General features: G+C 53.2%; 1 protein-coding gene across 8 annotated transcripts in view; it reads right to left on the reverse strand.

Moving 5' to 3' along the window:
• Positions 1–18,855, reverse strand: part of Obscn (obscurin, cytoskeletal calmodulin and titin-interacting RhoGEF) — a 141,140-nt gene that overhangs the window by 47,140 nt on the left and 75,145 nt on the right. For 5 of the 8 annotated variants that reach the window (XM_057775833.1, XM_057775831.1, XM_057775830.1 and 2 more), the window contains 12 exons: positions 13,330–13,593; positions 12,744–13,007; positions 11,585–11,851; positions 10,728–10,994; positions 10,318–10,590; positions 9,541–9,816; positions 8,912–9,108; positions 8,658–8,733; positions 3,169–3,441; positions 2,244–2,519; positions 1,464–1,751; positions 934–1,311 (listed from right to left, as the gene is read on the reverse strand). In XM_057775833.1, the coding sequence (XP_057631816.1) occupies positions 934–1,311; positions 1,464–1,751; positions 2,244–2,519; positions 3,169–3,441; positions 8,658–8,733; positions 8,912–9,108; positions 9,541–9,816; positions 10,318–10,590; positions 10,728–10,994; positions 11,585–11,851; positions 12,744–13,007; positions 13,330–13,593 (3,099 nt within the window). Of the gene's footprint in view, positions 1–933; positions 1,312–1,463; positions 1,752–2,243; positions 2,520–3,168; positions 3,442–8,657; positions 8,734–8,911; positions 9,109–9,540; positions 9,817–10,317; positions 10,591–10,727; positions 10,995–11,584; positions 11,852–12,743; positions 13,008–13,329; positions 13,594–13,937; positions 14,132–14,748; positions 14,819–18,855 lie in introns of all 8 variants that reach the window. The other 3 variants (XM_057775835.1, XM_057775829.1, XM_057775832.1) reach the window with 3 other exon arrangements.

Here is an 18,855-nt window from a genome sequence, read left to right on the forward strand (position 1 = left end):
TGGGTGAAGTCAGACAGAGCTGCAGCTCCACACCTGCCTTTGCTGCTGGATCAGGTACGGCCTGGATGTGGTCTTCTGGACCTCTGCTCTCCAGATTGCACCAGGAACCTTATCTGTTCTGAGATGCTCCAAGGCTCAGCTCCCCACCCTCACTCTCGCTCCCCTTCAGTCTACCCCCTGCCAGGGGCACACAGTCACTCAACCAGGACAGGGAATCGCTCAGCAAAATAAAATTAGATGTATTTCCACCTGTTCAGCCCTGCTGCTGGTACAGATGCCCAGGCTCACAGGGACATTAGCACCACACAGAGAGGATATGCTCACAATGGGGCAGGCTCAGCACGTGAGAGGAGGAGACCCCAGTACAGCATGTGGCTCAGAAGACAGTGCGTGGAGGAGATACGCATAACACAGAGGGGCTCTGGGAAGGAGGACTGATAAGGGAAAGACTCAGCACCAATGGAAGGTCTTGGAGAGTGGGACAAGGGACAGGAGACTCAGTGTGGGTAGGGCCTCAGGCACAGGGAAGCAGGAGAGGGTCAAAGTGCCTGGTGCAGAGGGAGCCTCTCGAAGATAATGCTCAGAGCAGGGCTGGGTCAGGGTGCAGACAGTATCGGAGTGTGGGAGTGCCTTGGAAGGCAGAGCAGACTGAGAAGAGACTACAAGGAGCTTCAGAAGAGGTCTCAGAACTCCTGTGGGCAGGAGTCCCAGGACTTAAGAAATTCACCACCAATCCTACTTGGGGACAGGAGGCTGGCCTACAGCACAGTTCAATCACATGAGACCTGCCTCGCCCGGGCAAGCCTTGGTTTCTCTGCACATCTCATGGAGTCTTGGGAAGGATTCAGCCTTGTGTCCAGAGTACATCAAGAAGAATATTCAAATCAACTCTTCCCCACTCCCATAGCATCCCACCCCAGAGCTCAGACTCACCATTAAAAGTGGCTGTCCCTGAGGAGGGCGGGCCCCGGGTGGGACAACAGCGATACTCCCCTTGGTCTTCTGTCCTAAAACCCTTGATCACTAGCATCTGCCGCCGTCCCTGAGAGAGGACCTCAAAGTGTCCGCTGGGCTGGATGCGCTCTGTTCCCTTGTGCCAGATGACCTCACCAGCCTCAGCCGCAACTTCCAACTCCAGACACACATCCTCACCAACCACTGCCTGACGTGTCTCTGGGGCTGGGGCTGGGGCTGGAGTTGGGGCTGGGGTTGTGGCTGGGGTTGTGGCTGGGGTTGGGGTTGGTGCCGGAGTTGGAGCTGGGACTTGGGCTGAGGTTGAGGCTGGGGTTGGGGCTGGTTCTGTTGGCTCTGCTGGGAAAAAGACAAAAAAAAAAAAACAGTGTTCACAGAAGATAAGCCACATCAGCCACGATGGATTCCAGGGTCTCCGGCCAACCCTAAGGAGCTCCCTCCCTCCAGCTTGTGTAGCTGGGCACTCCCGTGGACTGAGAGCAGTAACTCACCTAGCTTGACCATCTGAGGCAAATGTACAGGTTCCCCAGCACCTGCAGGACCTACAGCCGCCACTCGGAAGCGGTAGGTCTCGCCAGGGACCAGACCATCCACCACACACTCTGGCCCAGGCACCAGCTCGTGGCACAGCTTCCACTGGCCTGTGGATGCCTCCTTCATCTCCACACGATAACCACACAGACCACCGCCACCATCGCTCATGGGAGCCACCCAGGACAGGGTCACAGAATGACCACTACGGCCCACCACCTCAGCGTCTTCAGGGGGGTCAGGGAGAGCTGCGTGGAAGAGAGCAGGTTAGCACACACACTGGAATCTGAAGTCCTTCCGGAAGTCACTGAGGTCTAATACTAAACACGGTATATACTTCTGGGTAGACTCCTTTATGAGTCCTGTCAGACCCTCAACCCAGTGGTCCAGACCGCTTTGGGGAGCAAGGGAAGCTGATGAAACCTCAATGGGGTTGTGTTTGTGCATCTCGGCACCCACCCCTAATGGCAGGCACTGGGACTTGAGGATCTCACTTCTCTTGACCCTTCCCCCTAGGTTAGATATACACTAGGCAAAGAGGAGAGTACACTCTCAAGGGGCCTCAGAGGGTGTTCCTGGACCTGCAGCAGGAGCTACTGCAGCCACTATCCTCAGGCTCGTAGGATCTAATGGAACTGCACAGAAGCCAGCTCTGAATGGTCGACCATCTGAGTCGGGGGGAGGGGTCAGGTGTGCCCCAGACCCAAACTAGAAGGGAGGGACCTCTGCCACCCACTCACCCAACACAGAGAGGCGTGCAGAGGCCACGGCATCACGTGCTGCAAATGTGACCTCTCCTGCGTGTTGGGGTTGGGCATTGCTCAGCATCAGGGCATGGTGGCTGCCATCTGCGGTGACCGTCCAGTCAGTGTCGTCGGGTTGGACGGCAGCCCCGTTGATGTACCAAGTGGCCTCGCCCACAGGCACCGCTTCACTGAGCGTGCACGTGAAGGAGGCCTGCATGCCAGCTCTCACAGATGCATCTTGTGGGGGCTCCAGGACCTCCAAGCGCCAGCCTGTGGAGAGCAGGATGGATGAGCATTGGCAGGAGGGGTGATCGTAAGGGAAATGCAAGGCCTCTGGCTTCTCCTCAAGTTGAAGGTGTCTCAGACTGATCCACCTAATTCTCCTGGCCCAGGAAGGCCTCGTGTTGGGAGGCCAACAGCCCTCACCTGAAGTCCCAGTCCCATTGCTCTAGCAGCCGCCAGGGCCCCGGAGATTTCAGGGAGGGCTGGTAGGAGGGTGTCTCCTATTTCCTATGCCACTCCCCAGCCCAGTGCCCCTAAGTCCCTGTAGACCAAGGAGGTCCAGCCCATGGGAAGAGTCTGGAGAGCTGACACCTGACTCCCCCAGGCAGGTAGAGCCTTTGTTGAAAGGGTTGTCATCTTTCTCAATGGAGTCTCCACTCCTGAGGAGCAGCAATGGAATCTCAACCTGGAAATGACTCTCCCACCTGTGGCTCCCATCCCAGACCCCAGTCCTTCCATCCTACTGGGTTCCACTGAGATAGCAGCCCCATGGAAGGAACTCAAATCCAACATCCTTCCTGTCCTGCACAGGCTTCGATGGCGAGATCTCAGAGAATGAATACCACCTTCTAAGACGACCCCTTCACTACCACCTCTGCCTGCAGCTCAGCTACCCAACCACGCCCTCCCTCAGCACCTCTCACGGTGAGGAATGCAGATGTGACCACGTCCCCCGCCAGGAAAGTCACTCGGCAACTGTCCTGTGACTTCAGATTTTTGAGCAACAGCAGGTGCCGCAGGCCATTCTCAAAGTAGACCACCTCTGTGTTTTCCGAGGTGTGCACAGGCTCATCATCTAATAGCCAGGTGTGGGCGGCCACCTCGGGCTGGGACAGCTGGCACTCAAACAGGGCTTCGCCGCCCTCCAGCGCATCCACGTTCTCCAGGCCACGTACCACTGTGTTCTTGGCTGTGAAGAAAGCAGGGCTCAGGGGTTTTTTTTTTTTTTGACCTCCAATAATTTTTCACTACTGTCTTTTGCAAGAGCCCTCCAAAACTATAGCAGGCTAAAGGGAACAGGACCGACCCCAGCAGCCACTGTAAAAGGTGGCGCTCAGGGTCCTCTGGAGGAGGTGTGGTTTCCCAGCCCCACCCACCCCATCACCCTCTCCAGAGGCTTCACATTAGCAGGGGCATCCTGTGTCTCAGATGAGAAACGCCATAGGTATTCACAGACCAGAAGATCACAAGCCCAGACTCAAGCCCACTGGAGATACAGATCTGTGTCCTTTCCCGCCATGGTGCCTAAAGCCTCAAGGTGTGGGCTACACCCTTTCCTCAAGACCCCACCCAGCCCCGCTAGACTTGTCCTGGTGCCTGGGATGCTATCTTCAAATCAGTGTCAACTGGAGACCTCCCAAGTCCATACCTCCCCTTGTCCCCTCCTTCCAGTTATATTAGTCACTGTTCCTCATGGAAACCACAAGCCGAGACTGTGTCCTAACCTAGCTATTATAGCTCTGCGTTGCACCCACATGGGTATTCTCACTGTATAGGTCACCTGCATTGCAAGCCTAGCGGCCACTGCCTATCTCTCTACCATGATCATGCTAGGCCTGCCTGCCAGGTGGCCTCACCTTGCACTTGGAGCAGTGCCACAACTCGAGTGCCTGCGGCCTCACAAGAATAGATGCCGCTGTCACAGGGCAAGGCTGGCCTGAGGGTCAGCCTGGCTACGGTCCAGTCCTGCTCTATGATGATACGGTTCCCATCTGCGCACACCTCCCGCTCGTTCATCTTCCACGTGGCCTGCACGGGCCGCGAGTACTGGCAGAGGAGCTCAGCCGAGCCACCCTCCTCCACCACCAGGTCCTGCATGGCACTCACCACCTCCACTGTGGGATCTGTCGGCCAACATCCCAGACAAGCATCAGCCCCTGGGACAGTGCCACCATGGCCCACCCACCTTCTGCTGTCCATGTTAGTTGCTTCAGCGGCTGCAAGCATGGAGCTGTGAGGGGCAATGGCTTAGCAATAGGTGCCTGGCATGTGGCCAGGAAGAGGACCCATCATAGCTGCCATAAACACCAGACAGGCCTCGTTGCACCCATGGCAGATGACAATGCCAAGGCAGAGGGCAATGTCTCTCTAGGCTGGGCCCCTCTAGCCCAAAGTGAACACCAGGTCCCATCTTAAACACACCTGGACCCCAGATCCTGCAAGTCTGCAGCTGCAGACCATCTTGTCCCTCTCCAAGGGTGTGGGGATGCTTGCTGACACCCTTGGGGTTCCATCCCATTCCCACTTGTTGAAATCCTACACAACCAATAACGGTTCATCCTGGATCTGGTTCTATGAGGCCTTACAGGAGGCCTTAGGCAAAGACACTGGGTGGAAGATTAGAAAGGAGCCATATGGAGCCCCTGACAACCTGCTGCCCTCCCTATCCAGCCAGCACTTCCGCAGAAGAGTGTGCACAGGAAGAGAAGCAGGTGTGCACAGGAGCAAACCAGAACTAGAAGCAGTGGCTTCTCCATCAGGAGCCCAGGAAACCCCCCTTCAAGAAGCTGGCCTGTGGCTGGGATATCTACCCAGTAGGGTAGAAAACAAGGGCCAGTGTGTGTAGGTCCCACACGGCAAATGTGCAGGAGGCCTGTCCCAAACAAAACAGTTCCCAGAGACTTACCCTCCCACTCAGGAGGTGAGTGGAAGGCCATCCTCTGCCCTGGGTCCATAATAGGCAGAGAATAATGCCTCAACCATGGCCCTTGGGGTCAGTACCTGACACTGTGCAATTCCCCAGGACTCTGCAGGAAGCATGCGGGGACAGCAAGGGCAGAAGCGCCAGCATGGGGAGGTCCCCTTTGGCCAATACCTTTGACCAATAACTTGGCTGTGGAGACCAGGGGCCCTGTGCGGAAGGTGATGGTGCCTGAGTCGGCCACCCCCAGGCCCGAGAGCATGAGGGAGTGAACAGTCCCCTCTTGCACAGTGATGGCACTCTCAGGGCTGTTCTGAAGCAGGGTGCCATCCAGCCACCAGCGGGCCTCGGGCCCACCTGCACGAGATACCTCACAGGAGAACGTAGCCACCTCCCCCGCGAAGACATCCACATTCTGCAAGCCACGTACCAGGCACAGGGCTGCCTCTGTGCAAGAGGGCGAGAAGGAAGTCTGGGCTGGGGCTCCCTGGGGTCTGTGGGAATGGGGCCACACTCGGGGGCATGTAATCCAATGGCCAAATCGGTCTTTGTCCCAGTTCATAGCACAGAACTTCCTGAGTGTCACAAGTGCTCTTACACATAGCCAACACCTTCTGATCACATCAGGGGCTATGCTAATGAGATGCCAGCTCCAGGAAGGGACCCAGTCACCAAGAAGACCAAGTGACAAGAGGGTTCAAATGTCCAGCCCAACCCACCAGCCTCGGGACAGCAGTAAGGCTGTAAATAAATGTAAACAAATCTGATGGACTTCGAGGTCTTGGGTACCAAAGGGGTGGAGAATGACGTATGGAAACAGGGAGGGGCACCTGTCAACTTCCCCCCTCGCTATGTTAGTCTTTGTCTGTTGCTGGGTTGTGTCCCGTGTGACAACCAGTGACAGCAAATGTTTCATGACTTTCAGCTGTCCAAGCAAACTGGTTAAACCCAGGTAGGCAGTGCGAGCCCCCCACTCATACCCATTTAGTTAGCAAGGTTAGGTTTGCAACTGACTTTGTTGAGGGGGGCGCTCTCCTGGGGCTGAGTCTATAACCAATGAGTCTGTGCTAACTTGGGTAACACCAGAATTGAAACCAGCTATACTGGATCCAATTGGTGTCTGTTGGAGGATTGCCAGGTATGTGGGGAACCCATTGTTCTAGTCAGGTGTCCTGTGTTGTGCAGAATGTAGAGGGGATTGGCAGTAAGAATACTGTTCCCTACAATTGGGGTCCCAAGTGAACTGACTAGAACAATCTTGAGATTGACTGACATGAGCCACGCGGCATCTTCTGGGATCAGGCACTACTCAGACCAGAATAGCTTGGACCAAAAGTGCAGACACCCACCCTAGACAGTTAGCACACCCTAATCAAAGAGAAAGGCACAGAGGTCCTCCACACTAGCACATGAAAAGCGTGTGAGCCACTCAACATCCCACACACCTTTGGAGCACTCCTGGCTTCACCCCCAGGAGGCCAATGGCACCTATCTGGCATCTTTTTCAGAAGGAGCAATGGATGAACTCCACATTTGGGGCTCTTCTTGACAACAGGTGCCTCCTCTCCTCTAATATGTGCAAGAAGGATGCACCCCAGGACCTGTTGGTCCAAGAGTGTGGGGCTCAGTCCACTCCTCAGGGTAGAGCAGCCGACAGGGGCAGTCTGTCTAGATGTCCCCCGAGATCCTGCCACCGGCACGGCCTTAATGGCTGGGTACACTGCTCCTCCACCTCACAACAAGCCCCAGGTTCAGGAGCCTCATAGATGTAGATGTGCTCCAACCTCATTCCCATCTACCTTTTGAGGGAACCACAGCAGGTGGAGAGCCCAAGCACTCCAGGGCAGGAATGGTCTCATAGCTGATTTTCCAGGGGCCAGGGACAGACAGGAAAAGACCAGTGGTCTCTTCCACACTTGCTACCTGGGACCAGGTAAGGAGGCTGGCACCCCCTCCATGCTTCTCCCTGAGCATTTACCAGATGCCTTCCTGGGAAACTGATAAAGTCCAGATGCTTCTGTTGCATTTGCTTCTACACCACAGCATGAGGCTGAGAAGTCAGTCAGGAACCATTTGTAGAGACAGACATCAGTACCCAGCAAGACGGGGAAGCCCCGAGGGTCATCCCAGAGGGTTCCTTTAGAAGTCTGTCCACACCATTCCCCATGCACGCTCCTCTTCCAGCACCAGCTCCCAAGCCTGTCCATAGCAAAGCTACCTGGATAACCATTCCTCCCAAGGCCACACAAAGTTGTACATAAGCCAGTTCTCTCAGAATGGGAACATCTAGCCTAGAGCAGGACAGAAACTCAGCCTGCAGCTCCATACTGTCCCCTAGTAAACACAGACCTTTGTTGCCCTGCCCCCTACTCATGACAACTATGAAATTCTTCATCAATCAACTTTCAAGTCATACATTGGCAATTGGCAGTCTTTCTCAGTCCATAGGCCATAGAATTGACCATGCCTGACCATCTCTGAAGTTCCAGAACATGGGATCCAGAACATGCTCTATTCTACACATCTAGCTCCCCTTAGTAGACCGAGGGCTCCATCTTGGCAAAGCTGTCTGTATAACCCATTCTGAAATCCTAGACATGAAGGATAGATGAGGTGTTCACCAATGGTGAACAGATGGGTGGCACACAGGAGCTTGAACAGATGATGATGGATGGATGGATGGATGGATGGATGGATGGATGGATGGTAGGTGAATGGCTGAGTGGTTGCATGGTAAGCAGATAATAAATGCACAGATGGTAGGATGAGTAAATGAATTGCTAGATGGATGACAGGCAGATGGACGGACAAATCGTGAGTAGCTCGATAAGTGGGTCAGTGTGATGTGGAAGACGCATGATAGATGAACGGAAGGTTGATGAAGAATGCACTTAGGTGGGTGACAAGTGGTGACCACAAACGGATGGATGTGTTGTGCATGGCAGATGGATAGAGGATAAATCAGGAAGTGGGCAGATGATGGAGGGGTCAATGGCATCACATTGAGAACCAGGACGAGGCAGCACAGGAAGGTTGCTCAAAGTCAAGCTCTATAGGGTGGACCTATTCTGGAGATAAGGTCTACTCTAGACTGAAGATTCCTAAAGCCTTACCTGCACACTGGAGCCATATTTACCATGCCAAATCCATACCTGTGTCATAGGTATGTGATTGCACCCACATCTCTGAGCCTTTTGAGTAAGCAAATGTACATCGACATGGGCATACATGCGTGTGCAAGGACCTAAACCACAGAGTTGATCCTGTCTCCACTCAAGGCCCAAGCCCGTGCTAGTAAGACTCTCGAGCTCTTCCAGGAGGCAGAATCAATTCTGGCCTGAGATACCACACACTGCAAAATTGATATCCCCAGCACAAAATCCCAGCTAGAAGTCTGGGGCTCCTGATTCCCCTCGAACAGCTGTAGTGCTAGGAAACACAAGACATCCATGGGCATGGGCTGGGTGTAGGATAGGGATGCCCACCTGTGACCTTCAGCTGGGCTTCTGAGGAGCATGAGCCCACTTGGAGAGTGATGGTTCCAGTATCCTCTAGGGTCACCTGAGGAGGCAGGAGGTAGATGCTTGCCCTTGCACCTCATCCTGATCAAAAGGGGCTGATCCATCTTCCCAGACCCCATGCTAGGGGCTTGTCACCTCCCCAGCCCACCACCCTGGAAGAGGATCTTCCCTAATGGACTCTGAACCTTCTGAGGCAGAGGCAGGTCCCAGAACCCCACCTTATGCAGAGTGAGCAGGTGGAGCGTGCCCTGCTCTACAGTGATGTCATTCATTTCGTTGGACTGCAAGGGAACCCCTCCCAAAGCCCAGCGGGCCTCCTGGCCCGAGGCCCTTGACAGCCGGCATTGGAAGTGGGCATCCTGGCCCTCGCTGAGCTGCACATCTTTCAGGGGCTCCAGAACGGTCACCTCGGGAACTAGACACAGGAAGCAAGGGCATCAGCCTTGGCATCTGGAATGCTCCCTTGAATGGCAAAGTTCTCATATCCCATAAATCCCATGATACCTCACCCCCAATTCATGAGAATGAACCCATGGGAGTACGCTACCAACCCCCTTCTTCTACCTCTATCTATATAGATAACACAGCTTGGGCTCTGACCCACAGGGAATCTAGAGATGACCTAGGGCTAGGACTGGTACAGTCCGCAGAATGTCCTGAGGGCTGGTGGGTAGGTTCTAAGCACCAAGACAATATGAGCTTATGGGAGCCTACTGAACCTGCCTACCAGCCGGATGCAGCTGTAAAATTACCAGCACACAGGTTCTCCTCACTACCAGAACCTCGCCTCCCCCACAAAGAGTCTCATCCCAGATGAGGGAAGGCCAGGTCCCCCGGAGCCAGGTACCTCGGACTGTGAGCTGAGCGGAAGATGAATGACTGCCCACGTGGAAGGAGACGGTGCCAGCATCCTCCGGGGTCACAGCCTTCAGTCGGAGCACGTGGGTACGGCCATCTCCAAGAACCGCCACCTCTGTCACTTCATTGCTCTGCAGTGGCAGACCTTGGAGATTCCACCTCACATCTGCAGCTCCTGCCTGCGACACCTCACAAGTAAACTCCACATCCTCATCAGCCTGTACCTCCATGTTAACCAGCCCCCGTACAATGGTCACCTCAGGCTCTGTGGGAGAGGGACAGAGGAAAGAGGCTCTTGATCAGCCTGAGCCCGAATCCTTGAAAGCCTTTCTTGACACTCCAGGGTTCTCCTGTCACCTGGTCTCACAAGCATGGAAGCTGGGCTGGGGCCCTTGCTTCCCCACGGGCCAAGAGAGAAACTGTGCATACAATGGTGAGGGCTGTGTTTGACCCTAATGCTGTTGCCAGCCCTGTTCTGGCTAGGTCACTGTGAAGCAAAACCTTCAGTAGGAATAAGTCAGGCACAGAGAACACCTCAAAGGCCTTCTGGGGAAGAGGAATCAGGGCTGCCTTTGGGGACTGAGGTCTGTCCTGGCTGCTCTGGCCCTTCAGTTGGGAAATCAGACCCGGAAGTAGTGTAGGAATGACGGGGACAGAATTGTGATGTGATGGTCCTGGCCCCAATATAAGGTGCACCCAGGAGAGTCGCAAGGGGTGGGCATGACAGGAAGGGTTCAATTTCTCCTCCTGGAGTCTAGCTACTCACCTTTGACTCTGAGAGAGGCCAGGGTTTTCTGGCCACCCACCACACAGGCATACTCTCCCGTGTCTTTAGTCTCCAGCGTGTGGATCAGCAGTTCGCACACAGTTCCCTGGCACCGCATCTCATACTTGGGGCTAGCATGCAGCTCCATACCCTCCTTGAGCCACTGCACTGGAACCCCCGGCTCAGTCTCGCTCAGCTGACAACACAGCCGGGCCACGCCCCCTACTTCCTGCTGTGTGCTCTGCAGGCCGGTCTTGAACTTGGGCTTGGGGGCTGAGGAGCATCAAAAAAAAAAAAAAAAAAAAAAAAGACTTAAAATCACAGGTTCCATCCCCTGACTCTGACTGAACAAGATCTCCTGTTCCTAAGAGTTGGAGGGAGGGGGCTGGGCAAAGCTACAGGCAGCTCACCTCGGACTGAGAGCCTCGCGATGCTTTGCGCATGGCCTGCATCACAGATGTATTCGCCTGCATCCTCCTGCTCCACCTCACGGACCAGCAGTGTGGCAGTGGTGCCCTCCTGCACCATCTGATACTTGGCACAAGGGAAAAGCTGCAGGGAGCCCTTGCGCCACTCCACACTCACGGCCTCCCGGCTCAGCTCACACTGCAGGTGTGCACTGGTCCCCTCATCTACCTCCTGGGCCTGCAGCTCCCTGAGGAACCGCACAGGAGCAGCTGCAAGGTTGGGGGACAGCGTGAGAGCAGGTCCCGGAGTTGGGAAGGGAGTTCCTGTCAGGAACCACCCACAGTGAATCTGTGGTCAGGATCCATGGGACACTGCTGCCAAGAGGAACTGGGGAACGGCATACAGCGGTGAGTGGGGTTGCTGCATCTGCCCATGGAGCTACCAGGGCCGGGAGAACGCCTGAAGAAATAACTCTGAGGGCTAGGGAGCAGGAACAGCTAAGGTCACAGAGACACGGCAGTGAAACTGTAGCAGGTGACAGAAAGAACTATGGGGCAGATATGGAAAGTGACAGAGAACACAAAAAGACTGGAGTCACCTGGCAGGACAGTAGAGAAGCCACCACTGAGGGACAACATGTGATGGTGGGTCACCTAACAATGACAGAATGAAGGACAAGCCCAGGAGAATCTCAGGGACCCAGCTACTGGTGAGGGAGGCAAACCTCAGGGCCACTAAGTTGAATGAGTTCTCCTGGATGGGACCCATGAAACAGGGCTGCAACCGTGGGAGTCAGCATGAAAACTGTACCCACACAGCCAGCCCCCAACACTGGAGTTAACCAGCCTGGGACACCTACCTGTGACCATGAGCGTGGCACCTGTGCTCTGAGAGCCACAGGTACAGCTGTACTCGCCCGCATCCTCACGGCGCACATCCCTAAGCATCAGCTCCGCCACACACCCCCGCTGCCGTGACTCTCGGCGCTCATCAGCCTGCAGCTCCAGGCCACCCTTGCTCCAGACCACAGCAGCATTGGGGATTGACAGTTCACACTGTAGGCTGGCCGTGGAACCTTCCTCTACTTTCAGGTTCTGCAGTGGTTTCTGGAACACCACCTGTGGGGCTGTGAGAGGATGAGAGGCTAACAGACTCAACTCAAGGTGCACCCCTGAGCACCCAAAGGCAGCCAGACAGGGTCCTAGGGCAGCCCTGGGGTTGATGCTGAATGAGACCATGGGGCTAGGTGGGCTTCAAAGTAAAAGAGCCAGTGGGGATGTTGGGAAGAACTCAAGATCTGACTCTGGGTGCCTGCCTCCCACTTAGACAGACCAGTCCCCTACAGGGCTACATCCAAAGGGTCTAGGGAGCACTAATGTCAGACTACCCAGAATAGAATCAAGTCTAGTCATGTCCCTACAGACCAGAACCCAGGAAAGGGCTTTGTTCTCCAAGATCACAGCCTCAGACCAGACCTCAGAGCATAGCTTAGCTCTTCCCTGGCTGCTGGAATGGTCCCTCTGATACTAAGGCACAGTGTGTCCCACAGACCCCAGGAAATAGCCAGTCCTCTCAAGATCAGGGCTCTAGCCTCCATGGTCTGGAGACTTCAAGATACAGCAGTCATTGGCTCCACAGAGCCACACCAGAAACACGACCCCATTCTGCAGGGTCCAGGACCCACCGGGGGATCCACATGTCACCTCTGTACATCCAGTGTGCCCAAGTCCAAGAGAATATTCGGTTAAGCATGACACACAGAACCTGAATGTAGATGGCAAAGGAACACAGAATAACATGCTCGGCCCCAACATGATGTCCAGCAGTGTGAGGGCACAAGTGGTAAGTTACAGACACCAAGACCCTGGAGAATGCCGTGGCTGGGATCAAAAAGGACAAACACAGCATCACAGAAAAGATGAAAGAGAACATCGTGGGGATAGGTAGAGCAGGACAGGGTAGGTAGAGAGCAGGACAGAAGTCCAAAATCATCATGTGGCCACAGGAAGCTCATTTACCTGTGATGCTCAGTGTGGCCGAGGTCCTTTCCTGCCCACACACGCACGAGTACTCCCCAGCATCTTCCACAACCAGGCCATGGATCTGCAGCTCACACGTGGCCCCATCCTGCCTCAGGCTGTATCTGTCCCCATCTCTCAGGCTCTCAGACCCCTTCCTCCACACCACAGGGGCCTTCTTGCTAAGCTCACACTGCAGTGTGGCTGTTGTACCTTCCAAGGCCTCTTGGTTTCTCAAACCTTCTATGAATCTGGCAGGCAGGGCTGGGAAGGACGAAGAAGTCACTGAGAACATGAAACTGGAGAACCTTGCACACACAGGACACACAACTCACAAAGAACGAGAATCACCACAGAGAACAGGTGGAGGAGGTGGAGATGGTTGGGGAGAACTCCAGGAGGAACGGAAAGGGGAGTGAGATGTCTGAGAACACGAAAGTATCTCTTCAGCAAGCAGAACAACTCCTCTTACAGGACAGACGGCCACCGGGTTGCCACAGAGGCTGTGCCACAGGTGCCGTCACACAGAATAAGACAACACGGAGACACCACGTCTCGGGTTCAGGTGGCCACACACGATCTTTACCCTTGACACTCAGTGTGGCTGAGGTCCTCTCCTGCCCACACACACACGAGTACTCCTCAGCATCTTCCACAGCCAGGCCACGGATCTGCAGCTCACACGTGGCCCCTTCCTGCCTCAGGCTGTATCTGTCCCCATCTTTCAGGCTCTCAGACCCCTTTCTCCACTCCACAGGGGCAGCCTTGCTCATCTGGCACCTCAGAGTCACCATGGTGCCTTCCGTGGCCTCTTGGCTTCTCAGGTCTTCTATGAATCTGGCAGGCAGGGCTGGGAAGGACCAAGCATTCACTGAGAACACGAAGCTGGAGAACACGGCACACAGGACACACACTCACAAAGAATGACACACTGTCAAAGGAACACAGCATAAACACGTGATGGAAGGTGCAGATGGTGAGGCAGTGAGCTCGTGCGGAACAGAGAGGGCAGTGGCCCTGATGTGAACACTAGAACAGATGTGGAAAGCATATGTGGAGATGCCAAGATGACTGAAGGGGCAGAATAGATGATCACAGGGCCACCATAGGAAACCACATGTGGAGACAGAAGCATCGATGGGACAACATGGAGACACCATGCCTCGGGTTCAGGTGGCCACACACAATCTTTACCCTTGACACTCAGTGTGGCTGAGGTCCTCTCCTGCCCACACACACACGAGTACTCTCCAGCATCTTCCACAGCCAGGCCATGGATCTGCAGCTCACACGTGGCCCCATCCTGCCTCAGGCTGTATCTGTCCCCATCTCTCAGGCTCTCAGACCCCTTTCTCCACTCCACAGGGGCAGCCTTGCTCATCTGGCACCTCAGAGTCACCATGGTGCCTTCCGTGACCTCTTGGCTTCTCAGGTCTTCTATGAATCTGGTGGGCATTGCTGAAATGACCAAGCAGTGACTGAGAACATGGAACTCCAAAGGACATACTGTGCACAACGTGGAATACACAAAGAGACACACATTCTGGCAAAGGAATTGACAGGAACAATGAACAGACGGGGAGGAAGCAAGAACCCAGAGAGGTGTAGAGAGGGCGGTAGAATGGTCACAAACATGAGAATATTTCCTCAACAAAAAGAACTAGTAATGGAGATGTCCAGATGACCCTAGTTTCATGACAGATAGCCACAGGTCATCACAGAAGCTGGGGCACATATGGGGGACAGGCATAGCATCAAGATAACATTGAGACACCATGCCTCAGGTTCAGGTGACCAAATATGATCTTTACCCTTGACACTCAGTGTGGCTGAGGTCCTTTCTAGCCCACAGAGGCACAAATATTCCCCAGCATCTTCCATAGCCACACCGCAGATCTGCAGCTCACACACAGCCTGGTTCTGTCTCAGACTGTATCTGTCTCCATCTCTGAGGATCTTTGTTCCCTTCCTCCACTCCACTGGGGCTCCTCTGCTCAGCTGGCACCTCAAAGTCACCACGGTCCCTTCTGTGGCTTCTTCATTCTTCAGACCCTCTGTGAACGTGGTGGGTAGGGCTAGGGAGGTCAGAAAGACACAGGCACAGTCATTCTGTCAGAGCGAGTGGAAGACAGGACACAGATGACACAGAGAAGACAGAGAACTCAAAGGACACATGTGAGCGTGCTGAGAACTTGGTGCTGCATTCCTCAGCTAGACTCTGCACAGGTCCACCTTGCTCCATCTGCAGCTTCCTTGGCTCCTATATTTCATGTGGACCTGACATGCAGAGTCAAAGATAGAATAGCATGGAGAACCTCAGATTTCCTAGAGAACTTTGGGGTTCAGGGCATGACAGTGAGAACAAGACACAGGACCCAACAACACAAATCCCACACAGCACACAGCGGTGAAAGAGTGGCTGCAGATGTTCTCATCTTCTGGGTAACACAACCACGAAGCAGAAATGGATCCCCTGCAGTGATGGGCAGATGATGCGCAGACTTGGGTACCACCAGACACATCTTTACCCTTGACGGTCAGCATGGCTGCAGTCTTTTCCTCCCCACACACGCATGAGTACTCTCCAGCGTCTGCCATGGTCAGGTCATGGATTTGTAGCTCACACATGGTTCCTGTTTGCCACAGCTTGTATCTGTCTCCATCTTTGAGGGTCTCTGTGCCCTTCTTCCACTCCACAGAGGCCTTTTTGCTGAGCTGACATTGCAGAGTGCCTGTGCACCCTTCCGTGACCTCCTTGGACTTCAGCTCTTCAATAAACCGTGTGGGCAGGGCTAGGAAGGATCAGGTGGACAGAAGCCATCAAACTCTATGAAAGTTTCGAAGGTCACTTTCTGAGTATCCAGGAAGGAATCAGAAGCAGAAGGGCTAGAGATTATGGGAAGGAGCAGATCAAAGTGTGTGAGCTGAGGTTCCTGTGCTGTGCCTACTGAGATGCAGGTGGACTGGAAGGTGGGTACCATTCCAGACTTGCCTTCCTGTGGTCCTCACGTCACTAGGAGACATGCCAGGCATCTGAGATCAATCGTGGATTCAAACACATTTCCTGACCGAACTCCACAGCAGGTATCTCCCAATTGCGATGCCTTCCAGCCTTATAGATAAGATGCCCACTCACCCAGGGCCTCCATCCGGCACTGTCCATGCTTGGACTCACCATGACAGCTTATACGAGGCCCTATCTCCTCCACTTCATGCTCCTGTCCTGACCCTACTAGAACCTCCCTGGCTCGTGTCTCCTGGTCCCTGAGAGACTGCAGCTGGGAACTCCTAGGCAGGCCTTTGACCCTTGGATCTGTCCTGTTTTCCCCACTGACTGGTCGGAGCTCACCCTGATGATATTGTAATTTACTGTGCCCCTCCAAATGTATATTAAATGTCTAATTGATAAAGCTTCAGAAAATAAGTGTATTTGGAGGTTGGCCCTGGAGAGGAGAAAAATACTAAATGAAGTCATGCAGACAAGTACTTAATCCAGTAGGGATAATGTCCTTATAAGACATCTGGATACAAACAAGATGATCATGGGGAAAACAGCTGCCTGGGAGCCAGTGAGAGGCCTTGGAAGGGCCAACCCTGCTGGCCATCTGCTCACAGGCCTCCAGCCTTCTGAACTGGAAGGAAACTAACTTCTAAGAGTCCTCATCTACTGTTCTTCGTGATGGTCACCCAAACAACACATATTTGAGGATACTACTGTAACAAATACTTAAGAATCTGGAGCTGTCTGGTAGCAGTTGATGACTAGAGGCTGGGTGGCTTTTGACGTGTATATCAAAGAAAATCCAGATTACTGGGAAAGGTCTGCTAACGGAAATATGGATATTAATTCCACATCTAGTCAGGCCTCAGAAAGAAATGGGGAAATAAAACTAGAAAGAAGGAAGGTGACCCTTCTGTCGGCATCAGTGAGCTTAGCCAAATTCTCTTCTAGTGCCTTGTGGAATGCAGAATTTGTAAATTTAAAATTGAACATTTATCTTAGAGGGTTTATAGGGAAAGTGTTCAAGGCATGGTCTGGATTCTTCTTTCTGCTTACAGGAAGAGTGAGAGAATACAGAGGTAAACTGAAGAACTAATAAGTAAAATGGGAAAGGAATGGAAGATTCCGAGAATTTACAGCCTGCCCAAGCTGCTAAAAAAATAACGAGAATGTATGTTCTGAAGAGAACCTCAGGACGTAGTTAACTGTGTCATCTCTGCAGAAGTCACAGACAGAGAGGAAAGCTGTGGAGGACCCTTTGGGAATTCACAGGAAAATGAGGACACTGAGAATGTCAGACCAGTTGGAATACCACTTAGACTAGAAGGATGGGGACCTGAGGGAAGGAAGAAGGCGATCACACCTGATGAGACTACAGAGCCATCATCCATCAGCTACACGTGACCCTTCAGGTAGCTGACCACGGCTGGGTGGCGGACTCATGCCTGTAACCTCAGCACTTGAGAAGATGAAGCAGGCGTTCTCCCACAAGCTCCAGGCCAGACTGCTCTACGCTAACCACTCAGGCTACCCAGGGCTGCGCAGCAAACGAGTTTTAAAGAGAGTGACTCAGAAGAGTGGATCAAGATCAAGGAGCCCCACGACCACAGGCCTGGGGAGAAGGCACTCTCCTCCTTTGGTGAGGACATCGGCTACATACCTTGTCATTGTCCCAGCCTCCTCACGCTGCGACCCTTTAATCTAGTTCCTCATGTTGTGGTGACCCCAACCATAAAACTGTTCTCACTTCTCTTCACAACTGTAACTTTGCTACTGTTAGGAATCATAATGTAACATCTGATCTATAGCTTATCTGATGTGTGACCCCTGTGAAAGGGGTTTTTGACCCCCAGGTTGAGAGCCATTGTTCTAGAATCATGGTTCTACCTGGGTCTGTAGCTTCATAAGAAAGAAGCAAATGTGCCTCTGTGTGAATGAAACCTAAAACATCACACTTAGAAGAGACAGCCCTCAGGCTGTAGGAACCAGAGAAATGCATTGTCACATGCAAAAAGAGCAATGGATTTGCGGAGGCCAGAAGGTAGAAAGTTACAGGCTATGGTGGTTTGAATGACACAGCCCCTCTTGTCTCAGACATTTGAATATTTGGTTCCCAGTTGGTGGCAATGTTTGGGTAGATTTAAAAGATGCCGCCTTGCTAGAGTTTGCCACCTTGAGAGATTTTGAGAGCCATAAAATTTCTAGTTCACTCTTTTCACTTCATGCTTGTGGGTCAAGGTTTGAGCCCCAGACTCCTGCTCCTGCTGCCACGCCTACTGTTTGTTGCCATGCCTACTGCCTGTTGCTATGGCTACTCTCTCCCATAATGGACTCATCCCTCTGGAACTGGAAGTCCCATAAACTCCTTATGCTGCTTTGGCCATGGCATTTTACCACAGCAATAGACAAGTGACTTACACATGAGCTAAACTGTGCCACCTCCTCACACACACATTGAAGCTGCAATTTCCCCAATGCCCCGGGGAGTCACTCCACTCCCAAGAACATTTAAGTAAATAATGCGTCAAAATGAGGTCAGGCTAGACTCAAGTCCAAAGTGGCTACTGTGGATCTGTTAGGTCAGAGACACAGGGAATGACCATGTAAAGAGTCGGAGAGAAGAGACATCTTCAGGGGAAACAATATTGCTGGTATCTCAACAAAAGAATTCCAGCCTCTAGAAACTTCAGAATCCAGACTTAGGCAGAAGCCCTTCAGAGCCTGGCGTTATCTCAAAGCAACAGTTAAACTTCAGCAGTGTTGGCCTGGCTACCTCCAGCCAGGATCACACACTGCTGTGCACGTCCATCAAGGGACAGACATCTGTCAACTCCAGACCTGGAATCAAAGAACCCAAAGTCTCAGCAGGCCTTAGCAAGATGCAAGTAGCTCTAGCAGATCTCCCATTGGACACTGATGGAATACACCAGTACCTCCTCTACAACTGTGTACTAGTTTTCCCTGGGTTCATGTCCTAGAACAGGCTCTAGACTAAGCTAACCCAGTGTGGTTTGGGAGAATGGATCACACAGACATGTGACTGTACATGACATGATGACACTGAGAGGCATAGGAGGGCAAAGCTTAAACAGGAGAGATGGGAGAAAGCAG

Source organism: Chionomys nivalis, chromosome 7 (genome assembly GCF_950005125.1).
Source record: "Chionomys nivalis chromosome 7, mChiNiv1.1, whole genome shotgun sequence".
NCBI classification, from domain to species: domain Eukaryota; kingdom Metazoa; phylum Chordata; class Mammalia; order Rodentia; family Cricetidae; genus Chionomys; species Chionomys nivalis.